We start from the raw sequence: 18,866 nt of genomic DNA, 5'->3' as shown, positions 1-18,866 counted from the left end.
GAAAGTGCCATCTTTCTTGCATGGTATGCCCCCACTTTTTGCTGAATTGCTGATGCTCTTTGACTGAGTGTGCCCTTAAGAGTATATGGTGCTGGGAGGTCGTCATCACGAACTCCACAGCACCATGATGGCTTCACTGAAGACTTAGAAGGTTGGTATCAAACTTCTCAGCACATTAAATCCACACTGATGCCAGCGTGGGATTTAATGAACAATGCACGACAGGGCGTAACTTAAAGCTGCCCCCTGAACAACCCGTGTCCTGACTGAGAGGCTGCCACCCAGCAGACATGTTGCTGGACCATTAGGTAGAGAGCCATCCACTCTCGTGGGCCTGCAACAATGCACATCCTGAAGCGAGGTGCTAGGCCTTTGCCCCTAGGATGGGCAGGGGGAGCTTCAAAGGGATGCCGCCTTTGTGGGCTTCCCCAGGCCACTTGCTGTACTCAGCAACTGGCCCTCACCGGTTCTGACCCCCACTCTGGCGGGAAGACTGGCGGGAAAACCTAAGTGAGGAAATGGGGTGTGCAAGCCTCTGCCAACCCCACCCCTCAGGTGGGGGAGGCGAGGTGAAGCACAACTCTGGGCTCTCGCCATCTTGAGGATGGAGAGCCCTCTCCCAATGGAGAGTGGCAGGATAGGGGGTGTACTAACCCCAGGGAAGGGACCCATTGATCCCTGACCTTCCCATACCTGTAACGACCCTACATTTAGTATTTAGGGGTACCCTGAACCTTCCTTCCTCAGATCCCGATTCCGAAACTACAAAAAGAAAGGTAACCTGCTGTGCAGCTGCTGAGAAGAGGACAACACCAACGGACTTGGCCCCAGCCTTACAGCCCTGTCGACCCTCGAAACCTGCTCCTGCTAAATCTTGGCGTCTCCTGTGGTCAGCAACCTCGAAAACCCTGGAGGACCTTGCCTGCCTTGCTCATCAAAAGACTGGGACTCCCATGAGCAGTGTTTCTGCTCAAACAGCAACAACCCCTGGTGCCAGCCAGGAACCGTGAATCCAGCACATTCTGCACCCGCCAAGCCCGGCCTATGCCTGAGTGAATAAAGACCACGAGGATGTCCCCCAGGCGACTGCAACCACGAATCCAGCACCCAAGGATGCTCCTGATTAATCCTGCAGCCTCACAACCAGGGATCCCTCCGACCACGACCAGCTGAGTGTAAGATTTCCAGACACCAAAAAACAACCCTGCACCCAATGGCCCCCTGTGCCCAACTCCTGGGTGGCTACCTAACCTACATCGTTCCAACTTACCTCTCAAAGTGGTGGTTGCACCTGAGGAATCCACATCCCCAAACTTGCAGCCTTTGTTCTTTTTGCAGGTTTCCCATTGAAATACATTGGGCACCCGAAGGCCTAAAAGCACCCTGCACCCAGCCGCCCGAGTGCCACTGGAAATGCAGCATCTGTCCTATCCTACTTTCCCACTTGCCCTGTGTAAGTGACCAGGACTTCAGCTCCCACAGCCGTGTGGTCTGCCTGCTAGCATTCACTAACCAAAGGCCCCCTATCCTCCGTACGATAACATTGGGCCTTCTCTGTCTGCACCCGGCTGCCCCTGTGCCGCTGAGGGTGTAACAACTGTACCTACCTGACCCTGGGAGACACCTGAGTCTTACCCCAGAGCCTTATCTCTGCCAGTCGAGTACTTACCCAAATACCGATAACTTGATTTTCTCCATGGGGTAACATTGGCTGGGTTTCAACCATAATTTCTTCCAAGTGACGATTTTCAAAACATACAAATATTCCTTAAAAATCGCCTGTGTAACAAAAACGATTTCTTTCAACTGTCTACAGGAGATGCACCAGGGCTGAATCCAGAATCTAACCTATGGAAAGTAATTGGTATTGCATTTTACTCCCATTGAGCTCAATGTTATAATTGTGTTTAACTTGTGTTGCATATTGCAACAACTGTATCTATTGCATTGAAAAGTCTATTGCTCATTGAAAGTATTCAACTGCAACATCTCATTCGGAGAAAGTGTTTTTATATCTACTTGTGGTTCTAAAAAAAAAAACAGTATATGTTTATATACAAAACAATTGGCCTAGAGTTCAGTTCCTGAGTGTGTGAGACCGTGTGCTGACTGAGTGTGTACTACAAATGCTTTACACTGTCCTCCGATACTGCCTTACTACTCAACCAAGCTTCCACTGCAGAGTAAGGTTATATCTAACTTTAGCCTCTGCTATACCTCTGGGGACTGTGGACTCTGTGCAAACTGAACCTTACTTTGGTTCAGTATATACAGAGCCACTTTCTTACACACGCAGCCTGCAATTGCAGGCTGGCATATGCTTTTTGAGGAGTCCCTTAGGGTGGCACAATTCATTCTATTGCCCTTAGGGACCCTCTTTTGTCCCTCAGGCCCCAGGTATCATAGGTTACCATTTACTAGGGACTTGCCGAGGGTGCTAAATGTTTTGCCTATTGGGGGAAACAATTTAGCATATTTGGGAAAGAACACTGGTACTGGGGACCTGGTTAGGAGGAACCCAGTACACTTCAGTTAAAGTTTCATCAAAAAACAGGCATAAAATGGGGAGGGGTCTTAACTATGGTGATTGCTAGGGGGAGTGGGAGAGTGCCGCCCTTCACCTCATTGGTTAACATTGAGGTTGTTTTAAATGAGGTGGGTGTGATATTAAACACATTTTGCTGCTGAGGCCCTTGGCCATTTAAACAGTGGTTACTTTAATTTGAAGTTTCTGGAGATTTACAGCCTGACAACGGGGAATGATTGAAGCACATTCAAGCATGTCAATATATGAAAAATACCAATGCTGGAGAACTTGTTGTAGCTAAGTAACACATTTTTACATATAACTTATTTGCTTGCGATGCGTAGGTTTCCCTGCAGTCATAATCTGCTGGTTTTATATTTTTATTGTGAAAGAGATGAAGATGAGGACTATGCTTAGCTATTTTCATCCAAAAAGCTTAAGCTTAGATGTTCTCACAGTACACTTTGGTATGATATGTCTGCATGTTGTCTCATTATAAAAGGTGGGGGGGGGGGTGTTTATCTTAAAATTAATTTTTTGGGGGGTGGGGAGGGGGTAGGAGTGACTTTTCCTACATGGTGTTTAATGAGGATAGGCATTGAATGTCTACAATCCCATAATAAGTTATTGCTTTTGTATTTTTTTTCTTTTTTAAATTTGAAGACCTGGCTACCCATCCTAATGCTGTTCCCTCACTGCCTGAGCAAAACTGTTTCTGTTGCAACCCATGTGGTACCTGCTATGGGTATTCTGGTGCAGCTTTAGAAACGTTCACTAGAGAAGACAATTGTCTGATTAGCCGTTTTCACATGAAATATTTTTTCTTTGCCTGTTGTAAACTCAGAAGATTTACATGTTGTTTGCATGGTTGAAGAATCCGCTTGAGGTTTCAACTAACAGGTATGGTGCATTTTGGATTCCCCATAAAGGTGGGTGGAGAGAGCGTGAAAAGGCCCGTGAAGACAGTTGGGGTCCTCCCCGTGGATCTATGCCTGCAGAAGAGAAAGCTCCAGAGGCACGAAAAGAACGGACTGATGAGCGCGAGGAAAGGGATGGTGAGGACACTGAACAAACTAAGCGGCCTCCACCTAGGTTAGTTTATTATTTTTTTCATATGTACTTCAGTTGGTTAGTTGTGGTACATTTGCATATCAAAGGCTTTGCTGCTTGAAGTAAGTTTGCAAAAGTGCTTAAGCTTAACACAATTTTATTCTTTGATATGCTGTCATTGCGCTGGGTAGAGATTGAAATTGATGTTTCAAGTTAAGTGGCGGTGACCTCAGAAATAATTAAGGACTTAAAAACGTTGAGAGTTGCAACTTGGAACGTTGTGGATATTTTATACTTTACATTCTCCATAATTTTGGTCAGGGAAATCTCTAACATCTAAATTTGACGTTCTTCCATTTTTAATTAAGTTTCGCCCGCACAGTGCTTACGTTGCGCGTGTGAAATGCATTTCATTTAGTATATCTTAAAAGGGGCTTATATACCGTTTCCTTACTTTACATTTTTTGCTGTTTGTCACTTTTCCTCTGTTTCTATTGGTTGTAACATATTTCCTAGTTCTTCCTCGTGTGTTTTATCTATTATCAGTGTCCCAAGTACTGTTTAAATCTGCTTTTGCAGAACTTTTTAGGTCTCGCGATTGCAAGGCGAAGCCTTGCTGTCGCAATGCGAGTCTATTGTGATCGTTTCAGGCGTTTCAACTTTAAAGGACTACCAAGAGGAGACAAGAGACTGGCACGCGCATGCAGCCTGCCGGAATCGGACCAGGTCGCGCGCGTGAACGCGCGCTCCGATTCCGGCAGGCTGTTCACACACACACACACACACACGCGCGCACGCACCCACCATGTCCACCACCACCATGTCCACCACCACCATGTCCACCACCACCACCATGTCCACCACCATGTACACCACCATGTACACCACCACCACCACCATGTCCACCACCACCACCACCACCATGTCCACCACCACCACCATGTCCACCACCACCACCACCATGTCCACCACCATGTCCACCACCACCACCACGTCCACCACCACCACCACGTCCACCACCACCACCACGTCCACCACCACCACCACGTCCACCCCCACCACGTCCACCCCCACCACGTCCACCCCCACCACGTCCACCCCCACCACGTCCACCCCCAACACGTCCACCCCCACCACCACGTCCACCCCCACGTCCACCCCCACCACCACGTCCACCCCCACCACCACGTCCACCCCCACCACCACGTCCACCCCCACCACCACGTCCCCCCCACCACCACCACTACCACCACCACCACTGAGTCCACCACCACCACCGAGTCCACCACCACCACCGAGTCCACCACCACCACCGAGTCCACCACCACCACCGAGTCCACCACCACCACCGAGTCCACCACCACCACCGAGTCCACCACCACCACCGAGTCCACCACCACCACCGAGTCCACCACCACCACCACCGAGTCCACCACCACCACCACCGAGTCCACCACCACCGAGTCCACCACCACCACCACCGAGTCCACCACCACCACCACCGAGTCCACCACCACCACCACCGAGTCCACCACCACCACCACCACGTCCACCACCACCACCACCACGTCCACCACCACCACAGCCACAGCATCACTCAGCGCCACTACAGCATCAATCTGTGCAACCATTCAACAACTGGTTCAAATATGTTCTCTCAGTGTTTCAAGCTTCATTACAAATGTCACAAAAAGATGTTAATATTTCACTTCTGTTCTTGGATTTTCGTCACAATAAAATACACTGAACTTAATCTTCACAAAAGTTATTTACAAAAGTTTAAGCTATTGCCATTATAAATTACAAAAAAAATGAAAGCCATTGTTATTTGTAATATCAATAAATCTAAGTCACGTAAATACAACACATATTGCATTACAAATGCTATAGGTGTCACATTTGCGAAAGTTAAAGCTATTGGCATTGTAAATGACAAAGCTATTAATTTCGCTATTTTCAAAACCAATAGCTCAAACTTTCCTAATGCGAGACCTATTGCATTGCAAATGCTTGTTATGATTTGCATGGCTGAAGTTGTTGTCAGCTGTGTTGAGATTATTAATGCTGTAGAGATGTAAACGGCAAGGCCCCCCCTTGGCTCTTCCGTATTGCTGTGTTATTGTTGCATTCACGTGGTGACCTATCCTACCTGGGTCCTCTACCGGGGCTGTCAGCAAGGTTTCTTGGATTACAATTATTTTGTAGCTATCCCAGGACTCTGTCTTTCCTTTGTCCTGAAGGATTCCTTTTGCTCCTGATATGTTCCAGGATAGGATTTTTATAGGGGAAAGCTCTGTTTTGCCAGGTGTACTGTAACTTCATTCTCTGGTCCACCCGGGAGTGGGTAATCCGTTTATTTTTCGCTATTGATGCGTGTTTGTACCATCTGCACCTTTGGCACGTCGCAATTCAGAGGGAACTATGTTTTTGTTGAATTTTTTATCTGGAGAATACTGAATGTTAGAAATGGAGATGTTAACGTATTACTGAGATGGTAAGTGATATTCCCCAGTCCTCAAATGTTGCGATGTCTTGTAAAATGTCTATCTGAAAGAGATACTTAAGTGATAGATTCCTTACCTTAGAATATCCCCAGGCGTCAGACTGGATCCGGAAACCTTTTGCGTAGCAGTACCCTTGCACGTCGGTAGGCGTCGTCTGCGGTTCCGCGTCCGTCGTCGGTGCAGTGATGACGTCGTCGGAGTACTTAGACGCTGCGCCGCGTGCTGTCAGTTCTTCTTTTTTCTGCGCCAGCCAGCGCAGATCTGGAAAGAGCAGTTACCCAAGTCAATTTTTGACTAACTTTTTGGTGATCTTTTTGATCCTTTTCGAAGTCTTAAACGACTTCGACGGTGCCGTAGGGATCCCCGGCTTCAAGCATTGTGAAGATTGCGACCGCACCATGTCAGTCACGGATCCTCACCGCCAGTGCCTGACGTGTTTGGGCGTCGACCACGACGACGAGGCCTGCCCCGACTGTCGGGCCCTTTCGAGGAAAGCTAGGCGGGAGCGGTCCCGCAGGCGGCTCGAACTCCGGCAGTCGGCCCCGCGCCGCGTGAGGTCCCGGTCCCACGGGAGGTCGAGGGACAGGTCGCAGGGACGGAGCCGTCACAGCTCCGGGAGTCGGCACCACTCCTCCGGGTCCAAGTCGTCAGGTAAGAAACACAAGAAGTCGTAGAGGCATCATCGCTCTTCTGACTCCCCCCGACGCTCGCGCGATGCGGCCGGGGGTTTGGGTGACGCCGCCCACGCGGCTCCTCTGGAGTCGCGGGCGTCGCGTCCGCCCCCATACCCTCCGGTCCCTGGGCTGAACGCGACGCCGGAGGAGATTGAGCGTTTCCTCATGGCCATGAGGTCCCTTTCTCCTCCGACTGGCTCCGCGGCGCCTCCGGGCCCAGCGGACCGGTCTGGGGGCCCTAGTGGATCGGGGCTTCGACCCCGACGCCGTTGGGTGCTTCGGACCCGTCGCCACCGGCGCCTTCGGGCCCGGCGCCGCAGGGCCCCAAGATCCCGACACCGCCGGTGCCCTCGGGCCCGGCGCCGCAGGGAACAGCGGCACCGGCGCCGCCGGCACCTTCGGTCCCGGCGCCGCTGGGCCTTCCTCGGGCTCTGGATCGTCACCGGTGGACCTTACGACCCCCCGGCGTCGGTCCGTGTGGTGTCACCTCCGGCGCCGTCCTCGGGCGGCGCCGTCCCCGATACCTGCTTTGCTTCGGTTCCGACGTCGGGACGGCGCCTATCGGCGCCGCACCAGACGCCGTTTGGAGATTTTTACTTCTATGAACTGACCTCATACAATTACTACCCTGAATCTCAGGAGATGGGTGATGAGGAGGATTGGGAGGGGTCTGAGGACCCTCTGACCAAGGAGAGTCCGTCTAATATGGACTGGGCAGGAGACCTTGAGGAGGCCAGTGGCCTGGACACCTCTCCAGACACTGGATTTGTCTCTCCTCCTACCGTGGCTTCGGAGGAGGGGGCTACCTATGATGTGGTGTTGACGAGGGCTGCCAAGGCCTTGGGCCTTGAGCTCCCCGTCGCGGCCGTGAGGACTAACCTCCTTAACCTCCTCGCAGAGGTCCTTAAACCACAGTCATGCTCAACGGAGCCTCTGCTGCCGTTTAATGAGGCCTTGACCGACGTTCTTTTGGGCACTTGGTCCAGGCCCGCTACGGGTTCGTCCGTAGATAGACGCCACCGCCCTGCTCCGGGCCACCCATGTTTCCTGTCCTCCCACCCCACCCCGGAGAGTCTGGTCATCCAGGCCTCTAATTCCCAGACCGCATTCCCGATGGCCCTGCCGGACAGGGAATCCAAGAGGTACGAGAATTATGGAAAGAAGATATTCTCATCCCTTAGTTTGGGACTGCGGTCTTCAAACACCGCATGCCTCTTGGGCCGCTACACCCACTCTCAGTGGGAGAAGGTGGCGGACGTGCTGCCAGAGTGCCCGTTGGAGGTACAGGCCAAGCCCTTGTGGAGGGCCGGGACGCAGCCAAGTATTCCATCAGGTGTGGGCTTGGATACTACCGACTCGCTAGGCAGAGCGATGGCTACGACAGTGGCGGTGAGATGCCACGCCTGGCTGAGATCCGCCAATTTTTCGGCAGATGTCCAGAACACTCTTATGGACATGCCGTTCGATGGCCGTCGCCTCTTTGGCGACAAGGCAAACCACGCGCTTGAGCGCTTTAAGGACTCCAGGGCTACAGCCAAGTCCTTGGGCCTCTCGGCCCCACGCCAGCAAGCGGGTGCCTTTCGCTCCTTTCGTGGCCAGAGAAGGGGCGCCCCCACACGTGCCGCCAGCCACTCACCGCAGACTCGAGTGAACGAGTGAAGGAACGAGGCAGAAGTGCGGTGGTGGCGAATTCCGGAACATATCCAGTTCTTGAAAATACCGGCGACATTTTATGCCCGTTCGAGGAATGTTTTAATATACCAAGAGATATACGAAAAAAACAGTGAAATAGCCTGACAAAATTTAAAGAAGACACCCCAAGAGAAGGAGCTCCTAGATCAGGAGAGAGGAAACATCCACAGCTAAGCTTGCAGAACCAAAGTGTGATGCAAAGCAGACCCTATTCTGGAACGTCTCCTACATCATTTGGGGATACGGTGTAACTATCCACTTCTTGAAACCCCAGCAAGAGAAGTCCTGAGGAAGGTGCCACAGAATCAATTGTACTGCACCGAAACGCGTCGACGCATTGGTTTTTGTTTAAAAGAATCCAGTCAGGGCCGGGTAAAACTTTAGATGGATGTCCAACCTTTTCACTAAAGCTTTACAGTAGTGGTTCAGGCCATTGGATCTGGTTATATTCAGTGGCAGAGATATCTGGGAGCCACATTGACACAAGGGGTTTTGTGATTATATGTAGTTTGGTTTTTTGTCTATCCATTGTCAATATGTTTTAGACATGTCTCTATTGGTCGTGTATTTTATTATTGTGTCTGTATAATATGATTATGCTTGTTTAACACTGTTCTCAATTAACTTTTATCCTTTCAAGGTATTTTTCCTTGGATTTTAAATTGTATTGTAGAAATTGTATGAAATTGCTTTGCTTTTTTTATTGCTTTTTTGTATCTTGCTTGACTTTGGCTTTTAATAAATAATAGATTGTTAACGATTCTATTTCTTTGTGGAAACCCTTTTTTATATTCTTTAACACACATTGCACTGTGTGACCTTCTTCCCTAATAAGATAGGTTAGGAGTCATCGTTTAATGAGCTGACTCCAGGGATCTCCCTTTGACTAACTGTCTCCCTACCCTGTTCCCTGGTGAAAGTGGGGTACCCTCTCCTTTTGAAACCAAAGGGGGCCTACGCCCTATCTTGGATCTGAGGAACGTCAACGGCTTCCTCCGGAAGGAGAAGTTCAAAATGCTGACTCTGGCTCAGGTCTTAGCTGCCCTAGACCCAGGAGACTGGATGGTAGCGTTGGACTTGCAGGACGCGTATTTCCACATCCCCGTCCTGACGGCCCACCGGTGTTACCTGCGGTTCACGGTAGGCCAGGAGCACTTTCAGTTTACCGTGCTCCCCTTTGGCCTTACCAGCGCCCCACGGGTGTTCACGAAGGTGATGGCGGTGGTCGCAGCTCATCTGCGCAGCTTGGGGGTCTCAGTCTTCCCCCTACCTCGACGACTGGTTGTTGAAGGCGGGCTCGCCCCAGACAGTCGTCGGCCACCTCCAGACTACGGCGGGTCTCCTGCACCAGCTAGGATTTTCCATCAATGTGCCGAAGTCACACCTGTGCCCCTCTCAGAAGCTCCTTTTCATCGGAGCGGTTCCCGACTCTGCGCAGTTTCGGGTTTATCCGCCCGAACAGCGGGTTCGGGATATACAGGCTCTGATTCCAGTCTTCCGGCCTTTATCCCGAGTTTCGGTCAGGTTGACGCTGCGGCTTCTGGGGCTGATGGCCTCCTGCATCCTTCTGGTGCATCATGCACGGTGGCGTATGCGGGCTCTGCAGTGGGACCTGAAGTTTCAGTGGGCCCATCATCAGGGCAACCTGTCCGACCATGTCCTGATCTCGGAGGGCACTGCGAGTCAGCTGCAGTGGTGGCTCATGGACCACGATTGGGTCAACGGCAGATCCCTCTCCCTTCCCCAACCGAAGCATGTAGTTGTGACGGACACGTCCCTCCAGGGCTGGGGAGGCCACATGGGAGAGGCGGGGATCAGAGGCCTCTGGTCTCCGGCAGAGTCCCGGCTCCATATCAACCTGTTGGAGCTGCGGGCGATTCGTCTAGCACTGAAGGCATTCCTCCCGTCTGTCCGAGGGAGTGTAGTGCAGGTGTTCACAGACAACACCACCGCCATGTGGTACTGCAACAAACAGGGCGGGGTGGGGTCGTGGACCCTCTACCAGGAGGCTCTGCGCCTCTGGCAGTGGCTGGAACATCAGGGCGTGACTCTGATGGTTCAACACCTGGCAGGTTCTCTGAACGCCAGGGCGGACGAACTCAGCCGACGGTGCTCGATGGATCACGAATGGCGTCTGAACTCGGACGTGGCGCAAGGCTTCTTTCAGCAGTGGGGAGAGCCTTGGTTAGATCTATTCGCCACCGAAGAGAACGCGCAATGTCATCAGTTCTGCGCGTTGGAATTTCCAAGGCGGCACTCGCTCGGAGACGCTTTTCGTCGCGAGTGGAGCTGCGGTCTGTTGTACGCCTTTCCGCCTATACCACTTCTGCCCAGAGTGCTGAAGAAGATCAAGCGCGACCGGGCACAAGTCATCCTTGTGGCTCCGGACTGGGCACGAAGGTGCTGGTATCCCGAGCTACTCAGTATGTCAGTCGATCCCCGGGTTCGTCTGCCTCTTCAGGAGGACCTTCTGTCGCAGCAGCAGGGGACGGTCCTCCACTCGAACCTGTCCAGTCTCCACCTCCATGCTTGGAGATTGAGCGGCGACAGTTGAGGCCATTTGACTTGCCTCCTGAAGTCTGTAACATCATTCTGGCAGCCAGGCGTCCATCCACAAAGTCAGTATACGCCTGCAGGTGGAACAGATTTGTGGCATGGTGCACAGCAAAGGCTGTGGATCCCCTCAATGCCCCTCTTTCTGGGGTTCTCCTCTTTCTTCTCTCTTGCCCAGCAAGGCTCTGCTCTGGGCACTGTCGAGGGCTATCTTTCAGCTCTTTCAGCCTTTCTGAGGCTGCCTGACTAACCTTCTTTGTTCAAGTCCCCTATCGTTAATCGATCCCTGAAGGGCATCACTCATACGTTTCCTCCTGTTCGCTTCGTGATGCCTCAGTGGGTCCTGAACCTGGTTCTTACGTTTCTGATGTGCGCTCCCTTTGAGCCACTTCACAACTGTCCTCTTCGCCTTCTTTCTTTGAAGACTGCCTTCCTGGTAGCCATCACCTCTGCCAGGATAGTGAGTGAGCTCCAGGCTCTATCTTGTAAGCCTCCTTTCCTTTCAGTCCATCCGGACAAGGTTGTGTTACGGACAAGGCCCTCTTTCCTACCCAAGGTAGTCACGGCCTTCCACATTGGGCAATCAATCACGTTGCCCACTTTCTTTCCGCCTCCGCACCCCTCGAGAGAGGAGGAGAGGCTCCACCGTCTGGACCCAAAACGTGCGCTCTCATTTTATCTGAATCGCACACAACAGTTCCGGGTGGATGATCAACTCTTTGTTGGATACGCGGGCGCTAAGAAAGGGAAAGCGGTGCACAAGCGGACCATCTCCCGGTGGATTATCTTGTGCATCCAGGCGTGTTACTCCTTGGCTAAGAAGGAACCCCCTGTTGGGCTGAGGGCTCACTCCACTCGAGCCACGGCCACTACAACTGCCTTGGGCCGAGGTGTGCCCTTGCAGGACAATTACCAGGCGGCTAGGTGGGCCTCACTGCACACGTTTGCAAGACACTATTGCCTGGACAGTCCAGTCCGGAGGGACGGCTACTTTAACCGTTCCGTCCTCCAGGACTTTCTGGTGTGATTATTGGTTCGCAGACCCACCACCACGGGGATGGTATTGCTGGGGTATCTATTCTAAGGTAAGGAATCTATCACTAACGTGTCTCTTTCAGATGCACAAGTTACTACTTGTGTAACGATATAGCTGTAAGAGACATTAGTTAGTGATAGATTCCTTACTGACCCACCCATCCTCCCCGTTCTGCGAACCGATATCTAGGGTTAAGGTCATCCCCTTTCAGGGCCCTAGTTTCATGGCACCAGTGTTGGTTTTTGGCATGGCTCTGCGCTTCTGGCGCGGAAAAGCTGTGTCTAAGAACTGACGTCAGCACGCGGAGGCGGCGTATAACTACTCAGACGACGTCATCACGGCGCCCACGACGCCGACGACGGACGCGGAGCCGCAGACGACGCCTACCGACGCGCAAGGGTACTGCTACGCAAAAGTTTCCGGATCCAGTCTGACGCCTGGGGATATTCTAAGGTAAGGAATCTATCACTAACTAATGTCTCTTACAGATATATCGTTACACAAGTAGTAACTTGTGCGTTACTATCTCTTCATTCCTCCATGTTGCTATGGTGCCTTCATTTCCTATGTTGTTTCCAGGATTAACAAATTCTATTGCTATTAAATCTGCAGACGTTAAATGTTGTAATATTGGGATTTCTGCCATAAGGGGTAGAATATTTCCTCTATTCAGATAATCTTGAGGACCCTGTGAATAGTAGTGTGGCTTGAATAAGATTCTATTTGTTTCGTTTGATTTATTCTCTATTTTTTTTTTGCTTGTAAGAAGATAGCTCGTCTGTTTGCTTTCTTCCTGCCTCTTCGATGTCCCCGCAGTTTGCGTCATTGCACTGCCTTTTTTTAATAGTCACTGCTCTTTCTTGCCATAATCTAGAGGCTGATTTGTCTTCGAGTTAGCTTTTCTATCGCCTCTCTTGACGCTTCTCTTAACGCTGTTTTTGCCTTGCGTATAAGGTATTCTCGATTGACAGATCTTTGAATTTCTTTCCATTTCAGTTGTTCTGTTCCTGTTTGCATCGTTGTGAGAAGTTGACCCGATATGCAGTGTTCACTATTCTAGTGGCCACTATGCATCGGTCCAAACGACCCTTATGGTGATTGGTTGTAAGTCAACCTTAGACCAGCTATCCTAGTAGCATGGATACGAGCAGTCTTCGGGCTAAACTCTAGAGGGCGTGTTAAGCCAGCTGTTATACCATCGCATACCCCTTGAACACCAAGTGAAAGGACACCACACAAGTGTTATGAAAATAAACAGTATATTTATTAGAATCACAACAGCCCTGTACTCTTTATGAGGACAGGGTACTAAGCACAGAACAAAACTTAGGAAAATACTTCAAGTGCACAATCAATACAAGTGCCCGAGGGCACGGAAAGTTTAGTGGTCTCGGGCGGACCCGATAAGGCAAGCCGGAAGCGAGGGACTCGGGACCCTTAAGTAAGGAGGCTATGCGGGCACCGAAATGCCGGAGTTACCTAGCCACAAGGGCTGCGGCTGCACAAGTCTTACAGGCGTCGGGGGTCTTCGCTGACGAGCCAGGAGCCGGAAGGAAGGAGTTGCTGGCCGGCGACCAGTGAAGAATAGTTCATAGAGATCCAAGCCTGGATCAGAGATCGTTGATACCTGATATCAGAGGGGACCAAGTTCGTACTACTAGCCAGTAGTCCGAGGGTACCAGGAGGGCACCGGATGGCCGTCACCTCGACTAGGTGAGTGGGCGACTCTAGGCTCTGCAGTCTCACGGACCAGGAGGCGTTGTCGGCGACCAGGATGGAGGTGCGAGCTGTCCCACGAAGGTTGATACTGTCGGCGTCGCTGGGCCCAGGATTGGGGCAAAGGCCTTGGCAGATTTCAGGGCCACGTGGTGGGCCTAAAATGGCGTCTTGAGTGGACCAGGAGGGTCCGGGGTGCTCCTCTCGTAAAAGGGAGCAAAGGCCGTTCTGGAGCAACCAGACCAGCAGCGTTGGTTGTCGGATGTCGTCAAGAAGGTCACAAGCCAGCGGCTAGTAACCAGACAACGTGCTGAGCGGCAAAAGCAGAAGGACCCCACGCAGATCGTGGAGATGCTGGGAGGCTGCACTTCGGTGCTGGAGATGCTCAGGGTCCGGGCTTCTCGGACCCCAGAGCACTCACCAGAGGATTCCTTCGGTGATCGTGCTGGTTTAAGAAAGCGTGCAGGTTTTTGATGATGGCCGGTCCCTCGAGGTCTCGTCGCACCCACAGATCTCAGCTGAGCTGACGATGCGGGTAGAGGTCAGAGGTGCCAGGGAAGCCGGTTCTCGTCGAGCTGGGTCGTCGGATTCCTGAGGAAGGACTGGCAGCAAACCGCAGAGTTCTTAGACGGTGCCTGCGGGAGCAGGGTGACTACTCCTTAGCCACAAGGGAGAAATCTTGAGAAGAGTCTTGAATGTCCTTTCGTAGAAAGTAGTTCTTGATTCAAAGATGATCTAATTTGGAAGGGTCCCCGCTCCGGCCCTTATCCTAAAGAAAGGGGTGGGTACATGACTAGGTCCTGCCCTAGGGGTGGGACCAGGAAGGGGGTAGTTACACCCCTCTCCCCTGCCGGACTTTCCCCAGGTCAGGGGCTGGCGCCCCTGCAACTGGTTCTAGCTGGCAGATGCGTAGTGAGCACCGGGGTGCCACTCCGCAGTCACCTTCTTGCAAAGCCCTATCTACCCAGAATACACAAAACCCTGTCTGGGATGGTGCGAACACCGCCCCTGACAGGAAACCCTTTGTCCAAGCTCTCCTCGCTGGAAGGACTCCCAGCAGCAGGAGGTCAGACTCGTGTCTGTGGTGGCAGCGTCCATTTTGTGGAGCTGAGGCTTCAGTTAACTTTAACCGGGGTTCACAGTTACGTACATGTCTTGTCCCTCTAGAAGGGCGGAATGCTAACCTCGTCGCCAGAATTGGTGAGGGGGCAGCATCCCGATTCGTATGACACCTTACTCGACATGTCTTGATAACGCTATACCGAAGTTACCGATATGATACGCGTTACCATGGAACAGCCATTGGGTCTTGGTTCCGCAAGCTGCAACCGGGCTCGGCTCGTGCCAGAGCCCAATTCACACGGTCCCATGCACTCTGCCTTCAGGATTGTCAAGGCCTGCCATAGGAGTGACTGATAGGAACTCGGTGTCCATTTTAAGGTTAGATATAGGGATACTATACCTACAGCAACGGGCGGGTACGCCACGTTGCCCCAGCTGTCGTGCAGCCAGTTGTGTCAGATTTAGATGGCCATCCAGGGGTGGCATAATACATGCTTCAGCCCCTGGTAGGCCCTGGGTACACCGATGCCCTGAGTTACAGGGTCTGACAAGGTGGCCCAGTTCCAATTGGGTAATGCACCTAAGGTACACACATCAATTTAGTGAGAGAACAGCTAGGCTGTGGGTCTGATTAGCAGGCCCACAGCCCGAGAAAGTCGTAAACCAGTGAAACAAAAGGAAAAAGTCCGGGTGATCATAGGATTGCAGACCCTACTCTCCTACAATCGTCACACGCTGGGTTTGTTAATCAATAGCCAATCTTCCTTAATATTTTCCATACTCTGATCAACCTTCACAATGACTTGCCTATCTTGTTTGATTTCGCTATTGTAAACTTGTAAGTTAGGTCTGGAGTTCCTGTAGGGGAAGTCATTTACGTGTGAATGGATGGTCCGTTTCTGGTCGAGGCTTATTGTTCCTCTAGCATCATTATATTTATTTGTTGTTTCCCTTGGGGAACCTTGTCTACACACCCCTGCTTTCAGATCTTTTTTGATTTTTCTGTCTGGATGATTGCCGTTTACTTGTGCGATCAAGGTCTATCTCGGTTGGAGCTTTGGTGATTTGGCGGGTTGTATTTTATTTCTAGTACCCTTTAATTGTTCCATTGTGCTCCTTTTGGGTTTATTTGCTGTTGTTGATTCAAGATCACTACTCTTGAGGCTCCGATTTGTACTTCTCCCCGTAAGTGAATGTATAGTAGTTGATTCAAGGTCACTACACTCAAGGCTTTGTCACTACTAGACTATTTACTACCGACTGAACTTTGTTCGATCAGTGTGATGTTTCTATTGATACTGACTGGTCGAATAGATTTCAGTGGTGATCTTGGTTTACTGGGGAGATTAAAGATTGGATAGTTGTCCACTGCATACTTATTTATTGTTTTACTGGTGTGCAAGCGATTTCTTGCCTTCCTTGCTCGTTGTTTTTTGTCGCTAGGACCCCGTGGGGATAACATCACAAACATCTTGAATACCCGTGAACTCAAGTGGATGTTCTTCTTTGACTCGATACAAACGGGTCTCAATGAACATGACAGCTCTTTCTCACAGTTAGCCACTCTGCCTTAAGACCTTTCTCTGTATACTTCCTTAGTACTTGAAGTCTGTGTATTCATCCCATGCAGCATCTGTGGGCTTATACAGTCATGTGCCAGGTACGCCTGGTAATAAATAATGTTGTTCACATGTATCTTTTTACAGGTCCGATGCATATAACAATACCCACATTATGTTGTCATTGATGTATTAATGCGCTTGTTCAAATCTATGGTACCGTAACATGGCCTTTACCATCGGGTGATAGGTACGCCATTCCATGTACATACAACCTCCTTAGGCAATACTTCATAAGTTATGTGACTGCACCCAAACGACCTACGGTCAATGTACCCATTACCCATGTTCATGTCAATTTTGATTAATCCTCACAATGGCCTGGCCGTTGTCCATGATCCACTCCTAATATAACCCAATGATTCCAATCTGGCACGCATTAATCCCCACTCTGGGTTACGCAGTGGCTTTCCTTCAATATATGCCCGTTTTTTACTATTAGTGCACCAATTCCGATCAATGCAGTTGAGATCATTAATAAGTACATAATGATCGCATGATGATCGCATCGCCGAAATTACAATGTTATTAACCACGAACTATGGGTTTGACAAGTTGAAGTCTTTTTACGGTTTCCATACGCGACGGAGCGGTCACGTGACTCCGTCTCCGTGGTTACTGACCACACAGGAAGCCTGTTCGCCATTGTCGAAACGATCGAGAACACGCCGGATTGACTTTCACTCCGGTAAGCGCCCCGACGCTTTAACTAAATGCCCCCAGATACAATTTCCGATACGATTTTTCTTGACAAGCGCCACAATATGAATCTTGGCTCTCCCATTCTTCCCCAGCAGGTGCCTCTTGATATGTTCGCAGCACCGCCAACTACGTGGGGAAGATAATTGCAACTAAACACCTCTCGGGTAAGCCTCTGTCTGTGTAAATCATTACAAGCACCATCTCAGGTCTACCTTGCGGTACCTAACGAAGTTCCCTTATGCCCTAAATGCATCTCCGGATGCCCAGCGTCCCCGGGCCTGATTTCGAATCCCGCCGTAACGCTGATGTTAATATCCATGATGTACGTTTTTTAACATCTTATACATGTTCTCAAACAGCCTACGCTTGCAATGAGATTGATCTTCCATTCTCACCGTAGCAATTCTAAATAAATGTTATAAAACCTTTTTGTTTAACTCTATAGGAATTCATGTTCCCCATAATGAGGTTCAAGTGGCTTGTCTACAATGACAATGATGATGAGCACCGAATAAATAGGTATGTGTGAGAAGGTGGCCTGATATGCAGTGCTCACTATTCTAGTGAACACTATGTATCAGTCCAACAACCCTTATTGATGATTGGTTGTAAGTCAACCTTATAGACCAGCTATCCTAGTAGCGTGGATACGAGCAGTCTAAGGCTAAAGACTCGAGAGGGCGTGTTAAGCCAGCTGTTATACCACATATACCCCTTGAACACCAAGTGAAAGGACACCCCACAAGTGTTATGAAAATAAACAGTTATTTATTAAGAATCACAACAGCCCTGTACTCTTTATGAGGACAGGGTACTAAGCACAAACCAAAACTCTTACAAAAATACTTAAGTTAGCACAGTATATACAAATGCCCGAGGGGCACGGAAAACCATATACTTGAAAAGTGGAATGCGAAATTACTAGCAGGTAAGTACAGTACTAATAGGCTTTGGAATCGCTAGGACTTGACTATAGTATCGTTAGATTACTTCTAGGAGACCCAGGGGACTCGGGTGCAGTGTGTGCACTCTCACGCGAGATGCTGGACAAAGTCTATGGTAGCTAGAATTTGCAAAGTTAGTGTTCTCGGGCGAACCCGACCTGGTAGGGAGAAAACGAAAGTAGATTCTGACCCTTGGATAGTGAGGCTATGCTGGGGCACCGAAATGCCGAAGTTACCTAGCCCAGGGGCTGCAGCTGCATAGGACTCAAAAGACGTCGGGAATCCTCGTTGACGGACCAGGGGCCTGGAAGAAAGAAGTTGCTGGCAGGCGACCAGTGAAGAAAGTTCGGTGGATCCAAGCCTGGATCGATGGAAGATGACACCTGAAAGCAGAGGGGACCAAGTTCGAGACTACTAGCCAGTAGTCAGTGGGCACCAGGAGGGCACCGGATGGTAGCCACCTCGACAAGGCGTGTGGGTGACGCTGGGCTCGGAGATCTCACGGACCAGGAGGCGTTGTCGGCGACCAGGAAGGAGGATCGAGCTGTCCCACGAAGATAGAAGCTGTCGGCGTCGCTGGACCCAGGATTGGGCAACAAAGCCTTAGCAAATTCAAGCCCACGCGGTGGACCTAAAATGGCGTCTGGAGTGGACCAGGAGGGTCCGGGGTGCCTCTCTTCAAGAAGGAAGCAAGGGCCAGTCTGGAGCAACCAGACCAGCAGCAGTGATGTCGTCGGGCGTCGTTCAGAAGGCCACAAGCCAGCCGGCTAGTAGCCAAACAACGCGG

At 50.7% G+C, this 18,866-nt stretch overlaps 1 protein-coding gene across 2 annotated transcripts in view; it reads left to right on the top strand.

Annotated features, from left to right (window-relative positions):
• The window catches only part of EIF3A (eukaryotic translation initiation factor 3 subunit A), a 771,171-nt gene that overhangs the window by 682,676 nt on the left and 69,629 nt on the right, over positions 1 to 18,866 (top strand). For both annotated transcript variants that reach the window (XM_086922925.1, XM_086922923.1), the window contains one exon: positions 3,457 to 3,619. In XM_086922925.1, coding sequence (XP_086779051.1) covers positions 3,457 to 3,619 — 163 coding nt within the window. The remainder of the gene's footprint in view (positions 1 to 3,456; positions 3,620 to 18,866) is intronic.

This window comes from Lissotriton vulgaris, chromosome 5 (assembly GCF_964263255.1).
Source record: "Lissotriton vulgaris chromosome 5, aLisVul1.2, whole genome shotgun sequence".
Lineage (NCBI taxonomy): Eukaryota > Metazoa > Chordata > Amphibia > Caudata > Salamandridae > Lissotriton > Lissotriton vulgaris.
Note: the sequence above shows the minus strand (reverse complement) of the source record. Positions and strands in the feature narration are given on the sequence as shown.